This window comes from Prunus persica, chromosome G4, assembly GCF_000346465.2.
Source record: "Prunus persica cultivar Lovell chromosome G4, Prunus_persica_NCBIv2, whole genome shotgun sequence".
Lineage (NCBI taxonomy): Eukaryota > Viridiplantae > Streptophyta > Magnoliopsida > Rosales > Rosaceae > Prunus > Prunus persica.
The window spans coordinates 13,480,651-13,505,340 of NC_034012.1; the positions used below are offsets into that span (position 1 = coordinate 13,480,651).

The 24,690-nt window shown below is 38.4% G+C and overlaps 2 protein-coding genes across 2 annotated transcripts; both read right to left on the reverse strand.

Moving 5' to 3' along the window:
- On the reverse strand, nt 3,902-8,510 carry LOC18779726 (transcription factor MYB28). Its single transcript, XM_020562300.1, has 3 exons — nt 8,151-8,510; nt 6,768-8,009; nt 3,902-4,135 (listed from the first exon to the last, which is right to left on the reverse strand). Exons 1-3 carry the CDS (start codon nt 8,508-8,510, stop codon nt 3,902-3,904), a joined length of 1,836 nt encoding a protein of 611 aa, XP_020417889.1.
- Nucleotides 14,523-20,109, reverse strand: LOC18779531. Its single transcript, XM_020561784.1, has 9 exons — nt 19,534-20,109; nt 19,046-19,091; nt 18,859-18,937; nt 18,721-18,766; nt 18,513-18,611; nt 17,484-17,552; nt 17,061-17,394; nt 16,642-16,787; nt 14,523-16,552 (listed from the first exon to the last, which is right to left on the reverse strand). The coding sequence occupies exons 1-9, from the start codon at nt 19,969-19,971 to the stop codon at nt 15,122-15,124; spliced, it is 2,688 nt and encodes an 895-aa protein (XP_020417373.1). The 5' UTR covers nt 19,972-20,109; the 3' UTR covers nt 14,523-15,121.

A 24,690-nucleotide genomic window follows, 5' to 3' on the forward strand; every position in this document is an offset into this window, starting at 1 on the left:
AAAGTCTCTAATGTGTCTTATGTCTGACCAGCACCTTCACCCTATTTACCTCATAAGCTCTCGTAAGAAATGAGGAGACAAAACAAGATGGAGCTTTGCCAGGAATGGAAATTGCTGTAAGATCCACCTGTAGGAAAACTTTAGGGCACAAAAAGGATTTGTCCCAATGCATTTGGACTCAGTTGATTTCAAAGGTTTTCACTAAAAAAGGCTGAGTAGGAGAAAGTGAGAAGAAAATGAAGGGAAGAGTTGACCAAATATGGAGGAACCATCTAAGGTTTTTGGTGAATAAAGGGCTTCCAACGCTTACAAAAATAGGCATATGTTACCTAGCAAAACCAACGCAAGTAGGAGCAACCATATTCTCCCATTGCTGGAAGCACCAAATTTTGGTCCTTCCATCTTCTTATTCTCTCTCTCAAAAAGGCCTATTCTAGATTTGAAAAGTCAAACTGAAATATTGGTTATCACCTTCTTGGTGAGAAAACACAGACATCACAAGCCCACCCTCTAGCTGTCGAAAACAGCCAGTATCTCAAGTCTTAATCCTTTATTTTTGCTCCTTTTTTCTTAGAACACTATGCTGTTGTGAATTTTAGACAACCTGAAAAATGGAGATTATAAAGATTAGTCTAAGCACAAATTATACTCGTAAGTGCACAAGGTTAATCGTAATATAGTATGGCAAATACGAGGTCATTCCCACGAGGATTAAGTTCAACTTCCAATTAGTCTAACCTAATTTACTTCACAAAATACTTTAACTACTCGAACTATATAAACAAGAAATTAAACATGTAGCATACTCACGTAAACACAAAAGGGGTTTTTGAAAGAATGATTTAATTAAGAACGAAATTAAAAGACAAAACAAGTAGAAAGTCACGAAACACAAAATGAGAAATTCAAATTGACAAAAGCACTAGGACAATGAATTCACCACTAGTAATCCAATCTGGCCTCTTATTCACCTATCTATTAACTAACCATTTTATGTCGCCACTTAGTTTTCCTTTTTCATGAATTACTTATGGTATTTAGGCTAACTTGTATATTCCTACGTGCAATTTGCCTATGGTATTTAGGTCAAATATCAATACATAGAAACTCATTAAGATCCGTGAAAACCTCCAACAAGCATGTAAACCCTAGGAGTATGGTATTTACCCTAGATGAATTATAAATCTTAATCACAAGAAGCAAGCCTCAAATTAAGTATGGTATTTACTCTAATTTGCATCCAATTAACTAAATTAAAAGTCTAGATGGCGATCAAGCATCAAGATAATCAACTAAGTTATTGAGCATAGTGATTAAGAATCCAACATCAAACGGCAATCAATAGATAGGTAAAATAAGAAAATTAGATTATCATACTAGGGCTACATCATGACCTAGCAACAGAAAATTAGTTACACGTAATCATAGAATTTGACAAAAACAAAAACATAAGGAAGAAACAATAAAACTTAGCCAATTGTGGTACTCTTCCGGCGTCTCCAATTTCTCCTAGTCTTGGGCGTGTCCCCGAAAGGAGTTATTTCTCATGCCTAAATAAAACACAACAAGTCTATTCCTACCCTAGCTAGGCTTATACAGCAGCCCAAAAATAAAATAAAAACCTAATTAAAACATAAATCCAAAATGGGTAAGTAATTGACTCTTTTTTCTACTTTGACTGGGATAACACGTCAGTTACTTTGCACGCACGTTTAGGGTTGTTCCTCCTCCAAGAAAATTTGGAAAAAATATGTAAATTGTAGGTTTTTGTCTTATCTTTCCAGCCATATATCGCATACCTTGAGAAAATAATCAGGAAAATCTTCAAATAATCAGTCTTCCACAATAGCACATTTTTGATGTGATTGCACCTTATGCTGACTTAACTTCAAAGACTGCTCTCATTGGCTGCTCCAAAAATTTTAGAAACATTTCACAATCATCTTCAAGATATTAGTTTCATCTTCAACTGGTCTTGTACTAAAACTCCACCAAAAAAGTCATAATTCTGTTGAAAACAAATTACTTGCTCTGGAATGCTGAAAATTGAGAAAATAAAGTAATAAGTCCTTTTAAAATCAAATTCGCTTATAAAAACTAAGTATAAAGAGTACATAAATGTGTAAATTTATGGACTTCTCACATGCTAAGCCCTAAATAGTACCCAAACATGTCTACAAGCCACCATTGATAACTCCATATTTGTGCTTATTTTCTATGCCCTATTCTAGTGATATGCATTAGTTTCTTCTGTGAAATTGGTTGTTTTCATGTGTTTAGTGTGCGTTTTGTAGGAAATCGTCCCTAGCCGTGAGTTGGCACTAAAAGGAGAAAACGATGGTGAAAATGAGTAAAGAAGATAGAAATTTGGAATTAGCAACTTGCAAGTTAAGAAACTGCATGTGCACATAGGTCAAATTTATGGGATTTATCTGTACATGCTCAGGAAGAATTAGATAACCTGCCATATATCATTGGAAAGCTTTGGAAGTCTAGTTTCTAGAGAATTTTACTATTCGTCATTTCGAATTTTCTAGAGGAAGTTACATCAATTTTCGTACGAGTAGTTTAGGCTGCGAACTGTGTGACTACGTTCTGATGCTCGAGTGGATGTTGCAAGCGCTCGAGTGGCAGAGAGTTGATTTTTGGCCCAGTTTCTGGTGCTCAAGAGGACGGAGCAAATTTAGCACGGAATATTTTGCATTTTTAGCTAGTTTTTTCCTAGGATTTTTGGGAGTTTTAAGTTTCCTAATCCTTATATGATTGGAGAAAAGCCCTAGGGCTTATAAATACATCTTTTAGACTAGATTTTTGGGGAGAACCCTAGCGTTATGTTCAATATCTCAAATCACCTAATTCACATACTCACTTCCTTAGCCGTTTAGCTTTCAAGATTTGGCAGGAGGAGTTCAACTACAATGGATTCATCTAAGGGTTTTTCTATCTTAATTCAAACTTTGTATTTTATGTTCATAAGTATATTGTTTGTTTCTAAGACAACTATGGATAACTAAATTCTTTGCTAGAGATCCGATGTAACCTAACATGATGGTTCTATGTTATATAGTTAATATCCTCTTCTTCTTTTCTTTTTTTTTTAATCAATTTATATTCCTTGTTTCATTCATTATTATAATTGTGATCTTAATACTTGTAATGGGCCGTTATAGGTATTTTGGATTGTCTAAGATAAGGTTGGGCAAGGGGTTCATCCCTAATCTTATATGCACTGTGAATGAATGAGTTGTTGTTAAAGCCGGGGTTCAAGCTAAGACACTTCTTGGTTCTTGATTGTTTTTCTTGGACTTAATGGGTTCTCGATTAAATTTGGCTATAGGGTTCATTCGTTGGGTTTAAATCATTATATTAAAGAAAGAACGAACTCTTGGAATTGAATTGGAACTTTATTCTCAAAATTACTTCAATACATAGAATAGAATTGTTATGGTGAAGTCGGAATCCTAGTTTTCATCCATTGATTTTCAAAACCAATTTCCAACCTTTGTTATTTTATTTTCTTGATTTCAATACTTAGATTAAAATTGAGTAATCTTATTTTTGGTTGTTTTAGTACTTTTAATATTTCATTTTTATTATCTCTTTTTCTTAAGGTTGTCATATTTGGATTTTAATTGATAAACTTTACAAATCTCTGTGGGAACGACTCTCGTATTTGCTTGCAATACTATCACATCGATTCGTGCACTTGCGAGATATAATTTTTTGTTCATCAACCATCCTATCTATGTTCCAAGAAATCCATTCAAGTTGCTGGAAGTATTCCAGAGTTTCAGGAAGATATATAGTCTATCTACAATTCTAAGCTTTTTCCTTTCCAAATTTCTCTCTTTTTAAACTTATGGGCTCTTAGCCCCCACGCCACAAGTCTCTTATGCCAAGCCTAGCCGTATCTTGATTTACCAAAGCAAGCTCTCATGCCAAGCATGTACAATATCAATGCACCATTTCCAACTATTTCAAAGTCGCAAGGAAGCCCATCCAAACAAGCAGCAGCTGCCGGAACACCTGGTCCACTGTGTTTCAAGCAAAGCCCCTTCAGCACTTGCTCAAGTTTATCATCAAGCAATGTCTTTACAGCAGCTGATGTATCCTTCTCATCAAAACTTACAATGTACTGAGGAGACATTGAAAACGACCAAAGCACTCCTTAAGATTTCAACCCTTTCGGGGTGTTTTGGAGCCTGGGTTTTTTTTCAAATATTCTCAAGTATGGCCGTGCGACTATACTATTTATTAAAAAATAAATAAAAGGGACCCAACTAGTGCCTGGCAATTCGACGCCAGGTGTCAAACAAAGTATAGACATACAGCTATACTATTTATTAAAAATATATAATAAAAAAAACAAAATGACCCCAGTAAAGCCGAGCGGCTATACTTATTTTTTGTATATAAAAAATCCCGCTTATAGCCGACCGGCTATACTATTAAAAAAAAATTGACCCAGCTAGTGCCTAGTGATTTGGCGCTACGTGTCGAAAACGGTATAGCCGCGTGGCTATACTCTTTATAATAAAAAATAAATAAATAATCCCAAAAAAGGACCCTAGTAAAGCCGATCGGATATATTCATTTTTTATAGGCTTATTTATGTACATACCCTCTGTGCTTTCAAACTTGTCTCAGATTACCACATGTGTTTGCAAATGTCTCAAAGTACCCCTCAACCTTTTAAAAACCATCTCACGTTACCCGTTCCGTCAGTTTTTTAGCCGTTTCGTTACCAGCGTTGGGCCCCACTTCGTTTTAGCCTTTAATCTCTTCGAATAAGGGTTTCTCAGCAATTCACAGAGTCATGATACTCTCAGCAATTCACGTTACCCATTCTTCTCTCAGGATTTTAATCAAAATTCAAGTATGAAATTCACAGAGCCTAGGCTCAATTCACGGCTAATTTATCATTAGAAGCCATTGAAGGCAGCTGGAGCTTCATGAAGAAGTAAACAAAGAGCTAAAAAACAGTACACACCACCGACTTCACAATCAAAGCTCATACAATTCCAGAAAACCCCAAGCACTAACCAGAAAAGGTAAAAAGGTCTCTGGCTGCCCAAGGAATTCAAGCACAGAGTAGGCCTCTAGAAATGGACAGAGAGATGAAATGAAAGTGAGGGTTTGGAAAACCAAAATCCAGAGAGAAGAACAAGTGCACCCAGCAAAGGAATGCGCCTGAATGCAATGCTCTCAGAGATGCTTAGAGAATCTGGAGGCCAACCTCAGATTTTCACAAACCCTAAGCCCTGTTCTCTAATTTCCCCCTTTTTTAGAACTAAGAAACCCTTGTTCGAAGAGGTTAAAGGTTAAAACGAAGTGGGGCCCATCACTCATAACGGAACGGCTAAAAAACTGACGGAACAGGTAACGTGAGACGGTTTTTAAAAGGTTGGGGGGGTACTTTAAGACGTTTACAACACAGGTGGTAATTTGAGACAAGTTTGAAAGCACATGGGGCATGTACATAAATAAGCCTTTTTTATATATAAAAAAATCCCAGTATAGCCGCGCGGCTATACTAGTATTTATATATTAAAAAAATAATAGAAAAAAAAAAAAGAGGAGCCGACTAGCCCGCCTAGCGACGGAACATGTGTCAAACAAAGTATAGCCGCGCGGCTGTACTATTTTTTAATAAAAACCTTAGTATAGCCGTGCGGCTATACGCTTTACATTTAAAAGGAGTATAGCCGCCCGGCTATTTATTAAAAAAAAATGACCCTTCTAGTTGCATTAGTTTATACTTTACATATATTAATTTGCCATTTTTGACATCTCCAAAGCAGATATTGAAGAGAGAAATTTCACAATAAATCAATTTGAGAGTTTTTTTTTTGTTTGTTTGTGGGAATGTTTGTTTTTTGGTATACCTCGTTCTCTCGAGTGCAATTAAATTTTGTTACTGCACGCATTATTTGTGGTAAAGAATTGCATGCTGAGTTTAGACTTTAGTGGTTAATTTGTTTAATGATCATAGAAATTGAAAATGGTTATTTGCTAGGCCCCTCACGATTCCACTTATGCTCAATAACAAAAGCAGGACAAAGCTGGAGTACTTTCAACCTAAATGAATGAATATTTATTACCAAATCAAGAGAGATTATGGAAAAAAGTTCCTCTTCTACTTACTAGAAATAGAAATACAGCAAATTGATATGTGAGGGGGATTGGTGGGGTGTGCTTCAGGTTCAGGCCATTAATAAGTATCAAGAGCAGATTGTCGTCGTTTGGCTAGGAATCCAGGGAACCAATGTAGGCATGTTCGTCGTGAGGCAAATGGCATGGCACACCGTTTAGCCAGGTATTCTTTGTTAGTGATGTTTATTTATTTATTATAGGTTAAGACAACAAATTGAATGGAATGTGTAAGGACATTAACGGTCAAATATTTAAAAAACAAATCGAGGGACAAATTGAAAGTACAGTACAAGTAGAGGGGAACTCTACAAAATATTTATCTAGCAATCGAAATTATATAAAAAGCTTCAGTTGAAAGATCTCTCAAATAAATTTATTGTAAAATAGAAGAATAAATGTTCAAAAGACGGAGATTTCTCTTATTACTGGTATATGCACTTGAACATATTATTTTGGTCAAAGGAACAATAATGATGATGGGAGTACGAATCTGCAGAAAGGTTTAGTTAGTTTTTGGGCAGCAGCTGCCATAGCATTGTGTGAATCATCTTTTCTTAGAATCCATTGCCGATTGTTTTGATGATTAATTTTTAACTGTACTGGGTCATTAAGACCTTGTTCATGTCCCTGTGGTAAGAAAGTTGCTCTTCTTCCCGAAAGCTAGAGGCCCTAGCATGCTCCGCTGTGGCATCAGTAGGGAACATCGAAGCCATTTGCTGCATATCCAAACTAACATCTGTTATGCCAGAAGAGTGAGCATTGGAGACTTCTCCACTGTCACTATACCAATCTGAGACCGACTCCGATGAAGGGATGGAACTGAACAGCTTTGAGAAATCCTTATGCATGGAATTAAGGTGACCATGAACGGAGCTTGTAGACTGTAGCCATTGGTCATAACCATCCAACACATACTTCTCTTCAAATGAACCCAATATCCCATTTGTTGTCCTTGAATTATTTCCACCACCACAAGCTTCTAATGCATCAGCTTCTCGTAGTAAGTCGTCCAACAAACCACTCCTGCTATGAGTCTCGTCGGCGGCGGCTGCTAGTGTTGCCCCAGCCGCCGAGCTTAGATTGTTATCAATGGAAATCTCAAGCTGTGTTTGGGATACTTGGTTTGAAGGGAGCTCCGACTGGACTGAATAAACTGAGCCTGCAGATGACAGAAAATTGTCGGAGAAATCGAAATGAGAACGAGGCAGTGGCGGGAAAGAATGGTCGAAAGTCATGGGGAACTCAAAGGAGGGGTTGTCAGACATCGAGTAGGTGCGGGTCAAGGATGCAATGGCAGGCATTGAGTTGGAGCCTGTCAACTGAAAAGAGGCAATGTCAGGCATTGACCTGGTACGGAACATTTTTCTTTTCAGGTTTGGGGAGCGTGGTTGGGAGAATACTATGGAGTCCCGATACCGTTTGTGGCACAACGGGGCTCCAAGGATGGGGGCGGGGCGGTGGAAGGTGAAGGAGGGTGTGGAGGATGACGAGAAGGAAGAGGTGATGGTGTTGATGGGATCAAAAGCAGGGAAGGAAGTGAGACTCGTGGGCTGGGTCTGGTGTGGGGAGGAGAGAGGAGAGAGAGATAGTGGAGGGGGGGAGAGTGGGGGCAGATGATGGGATTGGGTTGGGCTTTGGGTTTGGAAAGAAAAAGTTGGGGTTGAGCCATTGGTGATGGGTTGGAAAAGGTTTTGGATTGTGGTTGTGAGTGGCGTGAGACTTGGGATTGTTAGCGAGGTGGCTTGGGAATGGGATTGTTTAATGTCTTGGGGATATAGCGGTAGGCATTGGCGTTGCCTCCTCTTGATCCTTGTGTTCCAGTAATTCTTGATTTCGTTGTCTGTTCGCCCAGGTAACTAACAAAAAAGAAAACTAAAATTACAACCAAACCAAACCAAAACTAAAAATCCAAAAACATGGGCAGCAGAAAAAATCCAAAACCCAGAAATGAAATGAGGAAATTATTATAATGAAAAACAAAAATAGATTATAGTTACCTGAGAAGCCATGCGAGCCCATTTGTTGCCGTACTTCGAATGCAGCTCAAGAATGCGCCTCTCTTCCTCAGGAGAGAAGACACCTTTCTTCAAGTTGGGACGGAGATGATTGGCCCAACGGAGCCTACAGCTCTTGCCGCACCGGTTGAGGCCAGAGTTCCTCTGCACCGCATTCCAATTGCCCTCGCCGCGTTTCCTCACATACTCCATTAAAATCTGGTCCTCAGCCGCCGTCCACGGACCCTTCTTCAGACCGTCGCTGCCCTCCACCACGTGCCCACCTCCTCCTCCGTCGCTCGATTCGGGCGGCAACATTCCCTCTCTGTGTAGCTCCCAAATGCTGCCGTTGTTGGTTGTCATTGTCACAACGCAGTTTTTAGTGGCTACCCCTCTGCCTCTAGCCTTCTTGTTGAAATTCTTTATTTTTTTAATTTACATTAAGTAAATTTTACCCCTTTTTTTTCCTGGGTATTGGGTTGGATAGTGTTATTGGGGTTGGGGAAAAAAGACCCCTCTCTCCTCCTTTTGAATAAAAACTCTGTTTTTGTACTACCGGAAACCTCTTTTTGTGGGTTTGGAGTATGAGGAGCAAAGAGAGGGGCAAGGGAGGAGGTGGTGGTGGTGATGAGGGGGAGGGAGCTAAGCTTTCTCAGGATCCACAAACAATAACAGAAATTAGAAATCAGAAAAGGAAAAAAAAAATTGTTGTTGTTGTTGGGTGTTGGGTGTTGTGGTTGATGAGGGGCAGTGGCAAACCTAAAGAAGACATATGTATAAACTGGGAAAGGTGGTGAGGTGTTCTGCTACATGTAACTTGTGAGACTCCAATCTGTACCAAATTCTTAGGCTCCTCTTTTTTGGCAAACTTGGTTTTCACAAGTTTTTTTTTCTTTTTTTTCTGAAACTTTTTTATTACATGGCACCAATCTGAGCTGGTAAAAGGAGTAAAAACAGATGGGTTTGGGTTAATTTGGGGAGAGTGGATGAAGTGGAAGTTGAAGATTTACATGCCGTCCAGATTGTAGAGTTAACTAAGACGACACCTGTGCCAGACTTTCAACAACGCTTCTCGGTGTCTTGGGTCTCACGCTTAATGTGTCACACGGTTTATACATATATAGACAGCGCGCGAGTGAAAGTTACCATCTGTCTGCCCCAGCGCCGCTGTTAAATGAATCGGATGAGTCCACAATTTGAAATCATTTTTGAGTAATTATAACGTTACGGGCACCAATTTGTTTACCAACTTTTAAATACCAACATATGTGGCACATAACATGGCAACCAATGTCATCTGTCATCTCATCTATTTTAATTACATAATTTATTATATAAATAAAAGAATTTCTCATTGAAAAAAGATATAATTTTAAATAAATAAATAAATAACCCCCATTTAATATTTAGGTCCCTTCCGTCTTCCTCCTTACCCCTCCCCCCCTTCTTGAAAAACCCTAGAAATTCAACAGTCCTTCATGATAGCCAATATTTCTAAGGTGGGTATCAGTATGGGAATCAAAGTCAAAATATATATTTGCAAGATAATCTAGGTGCAAGTGTCGTGGATGTGGGTTTTTCATATTGTAACTATAGTTGGGTGAACAATTCCAATCAAAGCATTCAGCTCCTTCCTTTCAACCGTCACCAGTTGAAACTTCTCAAATTCAAGGCACCAAGCCTATATATGGGCCATCTTTCATTAATGAGCAGTCTAAAGAAATTGCTAATGTCAGTTTGGACAGTCAATTTGAAGCCTAGGTATTGGAAAACCAATCTGTTCTGGCAGTATCAAATGGAGGACTGTTGAATTTCTAGAGTTTTTCAAGAAGGGGGGAAGGGCAAGGAGGAAGACGGAAGGGACCTAAATATTAAATGGGTTTTTTTATTTAAAATTATATCTTTTTTAGTGAGAAATTCTTTTATTTATATAACAAATTATGTAATTAAAATAGATAACATAGGTTGCCATGTCATGTGCCGCATGTGTTGGTATCCAAAAGTTGGTAAACAAGTTGATGCCCGTAGCGTTATTGTTATATAAATTAATATTGATTCTTTTGTAAAAAAGAGAATTAATATTGTTCAATCTTATCTAACTCTAATAAGTAGTTCCAAGATCTAGTCCACATGATGTACCAAATACACCCAATAAATTTTCATTATAAAGAGTGACGTACTTTTTCTTATTTGTATACATGGATTTTTTATATTTTTTTATATATATGCGTTTTTTTTTTCATTAATAGGAACTTTTTCTCGATTCGATGTATGTAACTATTAATAGGAAAAATAAGAGGGCTTTCCAAGACCACACATCATTGTTGCTAGCGGAGTCACATACAGGTCTTCAGTGGCCATGACCTCCAAATTTTATAAAGAAGTCAATAACTTTTAAACACCTGCTACAATATCAGTTGAAATATAAGACTATAAAACCTTGAAATTACAGTATTCCCTTAAAAAAAAACAAGTTACTAGCTCCGCTACTTTCTACACATGATGAGGTGTTTATTGCCCAAGAAATAAGAGAAAAAGAAAAATGATATTTCTTTTTTCTTTTTTTTTTTGTTCAAATTAATTGTTATTTTTATTGTAATATATTAATATTTTTTTCGTTTAATGTAAGTAGGAATAGGAACATAATTATAGCTTTGCAAAAATAGTTGGCAATGAGCCTTCTCTTAAATATTAGAATAGAGTTTATCGGGAAAGTGATAAGTTGTAAGTTTTTTTTTTCCTTTTGAGAAAAGATAGGATATTTAACGATACCAGAACGAGAAAGTGTTTCCCACAAAAATAAAAGCGTGTTTTTTGGATCTGAACACAATGATACTCTAATTTGACCATAATTTGATGACAAGGCTCAAAATTAGTTGCCTATTCTGAAAGGGTCTGTTGATATATGAAACTTGGAAGTCAAAGAGAGAGCACTGTGATTAAGCAATTAACACTTTCAACTTAAAGAGAATTAAGAAACTCATTAATGACAATAATTAAACTCATTAACAAATGTCTTAAATGATTAAAGGAAGTAATAATAATTCAAAATTTAATTGATGATCCAAAAGTGATGGCAGCATGATGACAAACATACGTAACAGGTTGGATTTAGAGCGAGCCACCCAGCCAACACGGCATTTCTTGTGCCGCAGTCAACTCATAGACCACATACCTGGGAGTTGAGAGCAACACGTTTGCTGTAGCACATTGGTTTGGATTTGAGAGGATGGAAATAAACCCAGTCATTATCAAAATTTTAAAAAGAGCCACCCAACTTTGACCTTGATTTAATTATATTATATTAGCACATGCAAGTCTGCATATAATATCTGCACAAAGGGACCAAGAGCTAATCTATCTGTGTTCTGTCCTCGGTGTATATATAAGTATTTGGATTTGGCAAATAGAGAGAAAAATCTTAGGGTTAAACGCTTCGAATCGTCTCTATCAATGGCTTTGCCTTTGCTCTCAAACATCTTGAGCTGCTTTTCAGAAGCCTCTCAAACGCAAAGCAAACGTTACATATGCGATGGTGATGTTTGTGTTCTCAGAAATCAGAAGCAGTTGCGTGGGACAAAATCAACGAAGAACAAGCGCAGGCACAGCCTCATGAGGATTTCGTTCGCCCGTCTTTCGATGAAAAGGTCTCAGAGTTTTTAGGCACAACAACACAAGCTATAAGCTATCACGAAGCCTATCTTTCAGTGATCGATAATGGCCTCAGTTCAGTTGATGAACAATTATATATGCAAGCCACTAGATTCATATGAAGTTATGTAAACATTGAATTGTATTGCAGAGCCTTTAATGGAAAAAGGGTTTGAGATAAAAACTCACTTTCATTCGTATAGAGGTGTCCAAAGTTGTAACCAAATAATTTCATGTCATTTGTTTCTTAATAGAAACTCGCTTTGCCGAAAGGGCTGGATAATCAAAGGCCAGCTATGAATTTGCTTGCTTTAGAATTAAACAATTCGTCAGGCCATGTAGCAAGCTCTCAGCAAGTCATGCAAAAATGGCTGTCCCATTTATGCCATGTCATAAGTTAATGAATTCCTTAACCAATAGACTACCGGATGTATGAAAATGATACCAAAACGAAAGTTTGTGTACGATAATATCAAAAAATGAACTTCATATAATAAAGGCTTATTTATTGTAGAGTGTCCCTTGAAACTTCGGTCAAATCTCACATTGTTTCTTAAAACTTAAAGTGGTCCATTTACCCCGCTTGACCATAGTACCGCTTTACCCTCCGACATTAACTCCATCCAAAATTCTGTTAAAATTGATGATGTGGCAGGGGTGTTTAAGTAATTTTGTACACATGAGTTATTTTTATGCTGATGTGAACTCTACATAAACAATAAACAAATCAAACAAATTCAAAAAAATAAGAACAATAAAAATTCAAAAAGCCAAAAGAAAAAAGAAAAAGAAATTAAAAATTAAATTATTAGTAAGAAAACAAAAGCATCGCATCTCCTTTTGCTTCCCACCCCACAGCCCCAACTTTCTCTCCCTAGAGCCATAATTTCCCTTTTCCCTCACTAGATCCAATCATCCACAGCCCATACCCCAACCAACCAATCCGCCATACAACAAAAATGGATCAAAATCCATGAATACCCAGAAGATGGTTTGACGAAGGGAGGCAGGGGAAACCAAAGGCCTCCAAATTTGTAACGAGGTCCCACAAAGCAGGGCTCCAGTTTCCGATGGGTAGGAGATGGGTACGCGGGTAATGATGATGGGGGATGGTTGAAGCTGCTAATCTGTGCGAGAGAGAGAGAGAGAGAGAGAGAGAGAGCTGGGGAAAGGGGGCTGGGTTTCAAATAACCCAGATTTGAAATTGGGTGTTGAGGTTGAGATGGGGATGAGAGCTTGGGAGGCTGAGATAGGGGCGGGATGAGTTTCTTTCATCCAAGGTATTTGCAGGAGACGAAGGGCGTGGGGATGGCGGTTGGGCGGCTGGGATCTAATTTTATTTTATGTTTTTTATTTTAATTAGTTTTAATAATTAGAACATCTAATTATATTTTTATGTGTGTGGAGGTGGGCTCCACTTTTCATGTCACTCTTCAATTAGTGATAATGATTTATGTGTATGAAACTACAAAAATACTTCTGCCACATTATCAATTTTAACAGAGTTTTAGATGGAGTTAACGACAGGAGGCAAAGTGGGTCACCAAACAACGGTCAAACAGAATAAACGGGTCATTTAAGTTTTGGGAGACAATATAAAATTTGACCGTAATTTCAAAGGAGACTACAATAAGTAAGCCTATAATAAATTCTGAAATTCGGTAAACTATCGGATGGTAAATTGAAGTTACCCTAAATTATAAAGAACCAATGAACCAATAACCATAAAGAGGGAAAAAGGACGTACAAAGCAAGTCCCAAAAAGGACTCAAAGAAAACAGATTACAAGCAAAATTGGGGTTCCTATCACAGACTAGACTAGAGTCGGTGGAAACAAGCTAAACACCCAAACACCAAACCTATATCGAGGGTGGGAAAGACAATCTATCCGCGACCAAAACATGAACAAGAGACTGGTGGCCGATTGACCCAGCTTTCCAGCGCCACAGCTCTACTACCCAGCCCAGCCACACAGTGGCAGCTCCATTTCACGAACGGGGGACCCATCTCCATTCAAGAGACTCGAATCTCGACGAGAGCTTTCTGATCTCCATCAACAGAGGGAAAATCGTCCCCTGTTTACCTCCAACTCCATCTACCAAGCCTTTAGAATCAGATTCAATTACAACCTTCTTAAAACCATTTTGTATCGCCATCTTTAAGCCTCTCAAGGCAGCCCTACCTTCAGCTATCAAAGCAGAACTACAAGTAACTCGGTCAGCACAGCACATTAAAAAAATCCCTTCCAAGTTACGGATTACGACACCAATAGTAGCAGCCATGCTACTTTCTTTTTTCCAAGCAGCATGAGTGTTGATCTTCACAAGAGGAATGCTAGCAACTTTGTCTCTAACCTCCTCCTTTGGATCTTTTTCAATCCTAAGGGGGCACCAAACGTTTGCCACATTTAAGCTTCTCAATGGCTCCAATGTAGGGGTAACCATCAATCTCTGAACACTCTCAAATTCAGAAACAGCTGCCATTGCCAAACGAATCCCTCGCTGGGGATCAAGCTGCGTCTACATTTGCATAGTCACACTGTCATACATTTTGCATTGTCCATCAAAAGGTTCAAAAGACCTCTATTACTACCAGTAAAAGTAAACTTCTTTTTGAGAAACAATGTTCATAACAGGTTAAGCCCAGCTTAATCCAAAGCCACACTTTTATCTCGGGTAAGAGAAACTCAACAGCAGATAAATTAAGAGCATTCTAAGATAGAGGAAAGGCAAATGGTAGGAACATTCAATTTGAGAGACTAGTCCACATGTACATTATAACAGTCGAGCAGTATAAAGTGGAATTTTTAGGCAATTACATAAAATATGAGTAAAATCTAGACAACTAATTCTCTTCAACCTGTAACAATGTACAAGGCCTCAACTAGAGTGATGCATTTATATCATTTTAAGAACTCCAAAGGAATTTGATGTAATCATCAAATGAATCATCCTTCTGCCGGATTTAGCTCGACAATATGACACAAAAAGTGCTACTGCAAGTCACTAATACTTATCTGGGACATCCAGAACTTGGAGTTCTGTTAAAGTGATCGTATCTTAAGCTCTGAGCGGATCATAACTAGTCGAGCAAGCTGATCTGACCAAAGATAATCCTTCATTTTCATTTGGGCAATTCCCAGTCCAAGTCAAAAATGGATAACTACCGCCGCCAAAATCATTCTGTCATAACAAGATTGAAGACATTCTCACACTTGATGCAACTATAGCACAGGAGATAAAGGTGAATTCCGGAGACAGAAGCCAGCAGCATCTGAGCTCTGTACACTATTTGTTTAATTCCGCTGAATACCCCATCCAAACTCAGAGTTGCAAAGCCAGGTCTGGCTGCTGAGAGTCAACCAGAAGACCTGAGGACTGTTTCACCGGAGACCCTGGGGACTGAAAACCAATATTCAAGTCTGGAGGAAGACTTTCCTGTTTCTGTCTTGGTCTTGGCTGGGCATGCGGACTGAGACCCTGCCAAGGTGACTGCACCTGAAATCTAGACAAGTCAGCTGCCGCCAACTGAGGAACAACCGTAGGTCTGCTTTGGAACTGTGGCTCATTCCCGATACGGACAGGTTGTGGTAAAAAGGTTGGAAATGAAAAATTGTTCTGAGTCTGAAATTGCAAGGGAAACTCCCCCCGAACTCGCGAAAGTTGTGATTGAAACTCCCGGGCTGGGTTGTATAAGGAATCTGCAGATATCTGACTTTTCGTTTTAGTGAGATTCTCGGTGGGTTGTTTAAATGCTCCAGCCCCTATAGACATCCAAGCCCGGGCAGCAGCTGCTGCAGCATTGTTTGAATCATCTCTTCTTACTGATGGAACTGATGGTACAACGGGTTGAGTATCAACTGATGATTGATTTGATGATTTCTGTTGTTTGTGAGTCTTTTCGGCCAATTTTTTCATCAACTGCACTGGGTCACTAAGACCCTGCTCCTGTCCATGAGGAAAGAAAGCCGATGTTCTTTCACTTTGACTAGGAGCACTATCAGATGGACTAATCATCCTATTGTCCAGAGAAGCACTTGCAGCTTTCCCATTAGGCAACCCTCGGGTAACAATACCATTAGAATCCGGCATCTTAAAAGGTACAGGTTGTGAAAGATTCATGTTCCTTGATACAGTATCTCTGGACCTGGAAGATGTCGTCTCCAAATTTCTTGATAATTGCTTTTCTGCAACAAGATTGGCATTATTTTGGTTGACTGAAGGTGCAGAGTTCAACTCGACTTCCCTTTGAACCTTGTTCTCAGGCCCTATAAACCGGGATTGCGGATTCTTCTGTGGATGAACAGCATTAACTGCAGTACCAGGTTTCGCTCCAACAGGACCAATCACAGACGGTTTCCCTTCTGTGTAATGCCCCCTAGGAGAACCAAAGAAAGATGGTCTCCCTCCTGAAGTAGGCACACTAACAGAGTGCTGTCTCTCTTCTGTAACAGGCCCAGTAACAGGGTGCACCTTAGCAGAAACTGAAGTCCTAAGAGTTCTGTCATCCTTTCTCAAGTTCGGGTGTGAATAAAACTTTGAAGCCGAAACAGATTGATTTTGGGTACAATTTTCGATCATAAGTACTGGGGTTGGAAGCGGCTCATATTCTCCAACCCAACCACGGCCAAATTTACACCCATCAGGTAGTGCCTGTTCAATCCTCTTTGACGCAACTTTCCAAGCAACAGGTCCAAGACTTCCAGAAAAACGAGCAAGGCTCCTAGCATATGAATATTCTGCATGAAGCCCAACCTGATTCGAAATTGATAATATCATTCAAAAACTAGTAATACAAAAGCCAACTACTGGGGGAAAAGAAAAACAGATTCTTTGTTACATACTGCAACAAACTGCTTGATTTCACCGTCAAAAGTAGTAAATATTGATTCTGATCTGATCACTGGCTGAGTAGATATGTTATACGTTGCACGACGGTTCTCATCAACCACAGATGGCTTCCTCCCAACTTTAGATAGGTGACCCTTGCCTAGAAAAAGTGCAACAAACAAGAAATTAGAGGAGAATCCTCTCCTATGATAAAACATTATGACGAACAAGCTACTTCAGATCTTTCTGAGCTAACTAATGTGTGTTTATCAACTATTACCTCCAACAGAAAAATATTAGGAGAGGAAAACGAAACCAACTTTGCTAATCTAATCCACTACAGTAACAAGAATATTGAGATCCACATGTTCTTTTTTTCTTCTATCATTGTAGATCTACATGATGAAAAAGGAAAACAAACACTTCAGTGCACCTGATGACATATCCTCTGCCTTCTCCATATTAGCTTCATTCAAGGAGGAATTACCCTCTACTGGTCCATCAATGTTGCTAGGTCTCTCACAAACACTGCCTTGTGTTGGACGGGAACTGTTCTGGACATCTCCAGCAGTCGCAAGAGTTGCACCTGAGGAGAAATCAGAGCCAACAGGTTCCTGTAGTGTTCGGCACTGAGGCTTCTTTGTCTGTTTCTTGACCAAGGAATTGGAATTTGTTTTCTGAACTAATTTGAGCTCCTTTTCTGAGCGTTCATAGTCAATCCTTAACCTCTCAAATTTTTTCCTTGCCAGCTCTTGTATAGAACATGCCTTTCACAAATATCAAAAATACAATGGTAAGAAACAAACAAGATGGGAAAAGAAGAAATTTGAACAATAAGATGGCAAAAGCTAAATACCTGTTTATAGTATATTGTATCGGATGAATTGTATTGCATTGCGTTTGAACATATTAAAAAGACATCACCCTGCAACCAAGAGGACCAGATTACCAAGATAAGAAGACACTTCTTTCCTCTTTTAACATAATTTCAAGGGAAGGAATTAGAGTAAGAAGATTATTAAACAACAAGAGAGAACAGCCAATTTGAAGGTGAACTTATGCACTTTTCTCTCCTTCACCCCCTTTTAATTAAGCTAATAGCCAGAATATCTTCAAAGATTTAACATACATTCCCTCAGCCCCTGGTAGAATATCAAGCTGCTTGGACTCTAGAATGATAGATAAACGTCTTTCAATAAATATACATTAAAGGTCTCAGTTTCAATATGTTTTGATGATAAAAGTAACCATCTAGCAAAAGAATGAAAAGAAAATAGGAGGAGAGGCACGGGCAGGGAGCGAGAGAGAACTCATAGCCAAATTCTTTACCAATCAACTCTAGTCTGACCTCACATACCCCAGTAACTTCTGAAGTTTTATCACTAACAATTTGCAGAGAATCCACATCCTGCACCCTTATTTTGTCTAGGAGAGCTATGGTAACTGACCATATATACAGATCATAACTTAATCTCGAATAAACTGAAAACTTCAGAGCTTGAAAATTAACAATCCAACTCTGATTCTCTTGCATATGCATAGTATTATAAATATTAGTGTGAATGAAATTCCAAAGACTATCACACTCAAAACATAAAGAGCCTCTTCCCTCTTTCACTTAGCATCAAAATTCCCCAAACTAATTAACGAACAACAAGATGAAACATAAAAAAGTGTTCACAGAATCAAAAATCCAAAAAAGGAGAAAGAACAAAGAATAAGTTAGTCTGCTCCCTCAAGCCCCCCACCCATAACTTAAGAAGATCATATAACACTGTAAAACATCAGAGGGAAGTTTTGCAGTGCTTTTACAACAAGACATATCTAAGCCCCTCGATATTAGTAAGAGTACATGGGTAGTATTTGGTAACATATGAGCACCCACCTCAAATTGTTCCAATGTAGAATATGATCCGTTTTCCAACTGCTTTCTCACCGTGGCAAAGTCCATGGGATGCTTGATGACATCATGATAGTCGGGAAGCTACAATATCAAACATCATATCAACCTCTAAATCAAACTCTTAACCCCAGAAAGAGATGGAGAGTTTTGAGCAAACGTAAAGCCATATTCCATGGAAAAATTCACGCACCTCCTCAGGATCAACTGGTTCTGCATACACGCCATAAGTGTCTTTCCTGCCACAATGAGATGTGAACATCAGAAAACGAAGCTTTTAGCTTTGAAATTAGCAACATGAAACAGAGGGAAAATAAATGAGACCCCATACTTTTGTAGCTTGTCAAGGATCAACTCCAATGTTTTCTTATCAGGCAATGGAATCCCAGGCTGAGGATCAGACGGTGTTTCTGAATCAAAGACAAGAAAAATTCAACAACCCCTACCATCTTCACACATCTCAAGTTCACAACACAAAGCAACCAAGACCCACATATCCAACTCACACAAAAACAAACCTGGAAGGAGACCTTGGCGCTTAGAGTCAGCTTTTCGACCCCGTTCCTGTCAAAATCCATAGGCCCCATGAAAACCCACAAAACTAATAAAAAGTACCAAGGCAAATAAAATGTAAAAGGCAAGAAAGACTGCGTTTTAATGAGACAGAGACAGAGACAGGTAAGGCAGCAGACAATTGTATCTAGAGAGAGAGAGAGAGAGAGAGAGAGAGAGAGAGAGAGAGGTGGGGAGAGCGTGATCAGAATCCTGTGTTGGTTTTTGACAGTTGACTCCAACTGTTAATATCACAACACTCAAACAGAGAGTGTGAGAGAGTGTGAGGAGTGAGAGAGAAGCTAGAGAGAGAGTAATTTAGAAAACTGGACCAATGAGAAAACTATTCTGAGCTGCACTCTCACTACACTTCTATGTCTCCCACTTCAAAAACCCGCTTCTTCTTCTGCATCAGATCCGTACATTAATGTTATGCTAGCTTACACATACATACCTCACAATCATCGTCATCATCATCATTTTCATCATCATCTTTATCGGAATCATCGCCACCGTTAATCCGGCGCTTCTTCAACGGCTTCCTCTCACTCTCACCATCCTCCTCCTCCTCCTCTTCCTCTTCTTCCTCCTCTTCTTCGCCAGTCTCATGCGCGTGGGAGTCACGCGCCGAGCCATTTCTGCCCTCGTCGAGCTTGACCACCAGCTTCACCTTCTTCTCTCTCCTCCTCTCCTCCTCTTCTTCCTCCTCGTCCTCGTATTCCTCGTCCAAGTAGTCGTCGTAGTCGATGTTGTACTTCACATTTCGGCGCCGGAGGCTCCTCCGCACGTCCGTGTCTTTCTTCACCGACTTCGCCGGCAACTCGCCAGACCGGCGAGCCAGATCTGCCTTGGATGGCCTCCCCTTCTTCTTCCTCCTCACGATCTGACCCATCCGCCCTGCCTTTTTCTCTCTCTAAAACCCTCACTCTCTCTTACTCTACTTTCTCTCTCTAAAACCACGCTCTGTTTCTCTCTCTATCTTTTGGTTTGGCTCCATTATTTTCGATGCCCGTGGCTTGGCCTTTTTCGAAAGGGGGGCCCTAATTGTGAGGTCCGAGCCTGCCTCCGAGCCTCCGGTGCGGGTGCGAGTAGGTCAATAAATCATTGATTTTTTTAAAAATTTTGGCTGTGCTTGGCCAAAAACGGCGTCAGTGCTTGAGGAAGACGGCGTTTAGTGCTGCCCGCTTCCCGGATGGGGCTTGCGTGCTGCCCGCGATGCTTTTTGTCAATTGCCACCTATGCCTTTTCTTGTCGGATAGGAACGGTCTTTGGCGCGTCCTTCCACGCCCCGCGAAATTTTCTTCCCCAAATAAAATGTCGAAATATATAATTACAAAACAAATAAGATGGAGGGTTTGGAAAATGTTAAAGGAGAGAGAAATTTTTTAAAAAAAGGCTTGAGGAAGACGGCGTTTAGTGCTGCCCGCTTCCCGGATGGGGCTTGCGTGCTGCCCGCGATGCTTTTTGTCAATTGCCACCTATGCCTTTTCTTGTCGGATAGGAACGGTCTTTGGCGCGTCCTTCCACGCCCCGCGAAATTTTCTTCCCCAAATAAAATGTCGAAATATATAATTACAAAACAAATAAGATGGAGGGTTTGGAAAATGTTAAAGGAGAGAGAAATTTTTTAAAAAAAGTTAAAAATAATAAAATTGCTCTTATTTATTTTTGAATTTTTTAAGAAATCCTTTACATTTGCATGTCTTTGGTTTGAAAGTTGAGAGGTTTTTGTCTTTTTTTTAAAAACTTTAACTTTTTTCAAAAGTGAAAGTTTTTGTGTGGTTAAAACCTAAATTTACTTAAAAAATAAATCATTATGAGAAAAAATGTATATTCTTTTTTGTTGATTGGAAAAATGGATAGGTAATCACATTGGTTCGGTTGGCAAACTGCTACCTCCAACAGGGTTCGAATTCAATTGGGAGTACTTTGTGATTTATAGACTAATCGAATCCCGAACAGAAATTAATTTCAACCTTCGAATGTGGGGACCTCTTGTAGTATTTATCAAAAAAAATGAATAGTTAATAAAAACAATATTATAAGTCTAGAAAACATAATCAGATGTTGCTAAAATGAACTGTGTGCTCTTAAAATTTGGATTTATTAGTGTGAGTTGATGAAGTGATGATACCACTACCTAATTTCACTTTTAAAGCATCATTTACTGCTTATTCCATTAAAAGCTTTCTCACAACATCACACGTCGTTTTTGGTTGCATGGAGGTTATATGGAAAAAGTGGTACCCTTGTAATAAAGTGCTAGTTAAATAATAAGAGACTTAGTTTCATATAGTAGACAATAATTACAATTGTTGTACAAGTGGAATGTGGTTCCAATAAAAATAAAGTTTGCACCCAAAATCTTCCACGATTGGAAATTAATTTTAGCAGTTCCCAGAATTATACGTTAGTTTGTCAATTATGCCATCAATTTGGGGGTTAATTTGTCCATTTAAGTTGGGACTTGTTTTAACACGCTTTTACCATTGACCGTAGTCCCCTACAATAAAAATTTCCACATCTTTTGTAGCAAGGAAAATGCTACCTTGCTCAAGCTACCCAAATGATGCAAAGTAGAGTCTTTGAATTTGTTGTATATCTGAATTCAATTCCTCTTAACTTCTAGACGCTCTCTCCTTTTGTGAGTCTAAAAAAAAAACTCCAAAGAAGAGGGTGGAGAAAGAAGCGTCATTGCCCTTCCTTTCTCCTCACCTTTTTCTTTTGGGTTAGTAAATAAGTTAATCTAATGAAGTTTATTTTTTATTATTAAAAGAAAAAAAAAATTTCCTCTTAACTTTCTCTCATAACTTAATTTTCAAAATTTCAAGTCTTTTTTTTTTTTTGAAGGGAGAATTTCGAGTCTTTATTAATTTTCCTTGTCAATGTAGCATTTTATTGGTCACCTCGTCAGCATTTTCATATATACATAGCTATATTGTTCGCACCCTAACCTTGTGACTTTGAGTTTACCAAAAATCTTTGGTACATAATTGTGACAGAATTGTATGTTTGTTCGCACCCTAACGGGGCTCAAAATCAAATTGAATATTCATAAGGCAAAGTGAAACATGACCGAATGATAGGATTTTACTAAAGTTTCCCTTAGTAACTTTTTTTTTTTTTTGGGGTGCATTATTTCTAATTTTTGAGTGTACTCAAATGTGATGGCAAATCCTAAGGCACACTCCCGAAAAATCCTACAAAAGTATTTATGTTAGAAACGGACGAGCAAGTTCCCTTTAAAAACTTTTCCCAATTTTAGAGTAACTCCAATGGAAGATGTAAATTTTAAGATTTCTTGATCCACAAGCTCATCAACCCTATCCTTTTTCTTATGTTGTGTACCCTTTAATCTATTATATGATAATAAAGTTCAAACTTGTTAAAAATGTTTCATATAATTGCAAAGGATTTTAGGGAGTTCTACAATACGATAAAGGCTAGACTTTTTACCACGAGTAGCCATTGTAGTATTTCAAACACATCATTTTCATCTTTATTATGTCAAGTCGAGTAATGTCATCACAGTCTTCTTATGCTGCAAAAAAGAATGGTGATGACTTGGATCGAATTGAAAGTTTTTACACGAAAATAATGTAATTGACATAACAGTAACTACTCATGATAAAAATCATAAGGCTTATTGGTGAAAGATTTTTCTTTTTCTATTAAAAAAAAAGAATATTTACAAAATACTTTTATAACGGATCTCTACACTCGCAACAAGGCTAACACCAATCCAATAAAGACACAACTAACGAGGTATCAGACTCATCACCAAAATATAATATATTATTCTCGCTAACCGCAACTAACTAAGTATCAGACTCATCACAAATATATATGATCTTAACTATCCATGTAAGCCGAACTTGAGACCTCTTCCAATTAAGTAGAATAAAGACAAATATTACCATACCAAATGTTAGTTCGTATTAGTGGAAAGGTTTAAGCTGCTAAACTATAAGCAATGGCACAATTTCAAATTGGAAGGAATACAATGTCAAAATTTGACAAGAACTACTCCTCCAACCAATATGAAGCACCATGAACAAAGTGTGTAGAGTGGCAGCACGCACTTTTAAGCAAGTAGAGCAAATTTTTAGTCCTCGTTGTGATTGAAAGAGATTTGCCGTAACCTAATGTGCATTGCCACTACAAGTTTTCTTTTCCCGCTTGTAAGAGCACTTCCACCAGTTGACTCTTGCCATGGCAAGATTAGCCCTAGGGCAGGCACTATTCACGTGAATAGTGGCTGCCCTAGCCCCCTCCAGTAAAATGTGTTTCCAGTAGTTGGGGCTTGCCATGGCAATTACTATTCATTTTTTTGTTTTTTTCACAATTTTGTTTACTTAAACAATTAATTTGGATAATATTTTCGGATAAGATTTTTGGGTTCCTACGTGTCAATACTATTCATATCGGATAAGATTTTCGGTTTCAAATTTTAGATAAATTTCAAATTTCAGATACATTTCAAAATTCAAATTTCAGATAAATTCAAAATGTCAAATTTCAGATACATTTCGGAATTCAAATTTCAGATATCTTCCATCATGCTCCATGCCCCTCCATTTTCATTAGAAGAACCCATAATATGCTAGAAAAAAATTACAACTTGAAAGTGAAAAAATATTGAATAGAAAGTGAATAAATTTTGAGGAGAAAGTTAACAATAGTAGAAGGAGAAGAAAATATATGAGGATTTGGTGTTAAAAGTGAAGAGTATTGGTTGGTATTTATACACAAAAAATTCTGTAATTTTTGTGTATTTTTTTTAAAAAAATTCGATTTTTTTTCAATTTTTTTTGGCAGAAAAATTGGCTGCCGTTGGATTGAAGAAAAAATTCCAATCGGAGCGACCAGAGGCCGCCACGTGTCAAGGAGCCGTTGGCGGCACTGTAGCGCTGATGTGAAATTTTTTTTAACGTTGGCGCGTGCAATGCACGCGCCAACGGTAAAAAAAAATTCGAAATTTCAGGGCTGACGCCATGCTGGCGTCAGCTATTTTGTCCTGGACTTCGGGCGCGACTTCGGGCCGATTTCGCCTTCGGGCCTGCCCGTTTTGCTGGGGCCCACGCTCGCCCGGGCTGGACTTTTGCTGCTGGAATCGATTTTTTGCCCAAACCCCCCCCAGCCCGAGTGTTTCCAGCCCTGCTGGAAATGCTCTAATGGATTCATGGATTCGTTTGTCATTTCACTAAGTTTACCTTTTTCAATTTTTACTTTTTCCACTTGATTTGATCAACGGTTGTAGATGATTTTATATCCATATTATTATTATTATATGAATCCGCCATGATCGGACACATGTAATACGGTCCCACATAATATGAAATCATGAAGCTAAATTTTCCTAAGTGGGCCCCACAAATTGAAGATCATTCATGGACTTCAATAGGGAAGCTGGGGGAGAAATTTTATTCTTTTTCAATAGTACTAGGGGAGAAATTTGAAAGTGTTTTAATTGGCCCAAGTACTTAAGAAAGTTCACAAACTTGCTATTTTAGCTTATTTTTCCCACACGATAAGAATATATTTATATAAAAAAAAGGTTAATTGATGATTTGTCCTTTAAATTTGTACTTAATTTTTAATTTATTCCTTT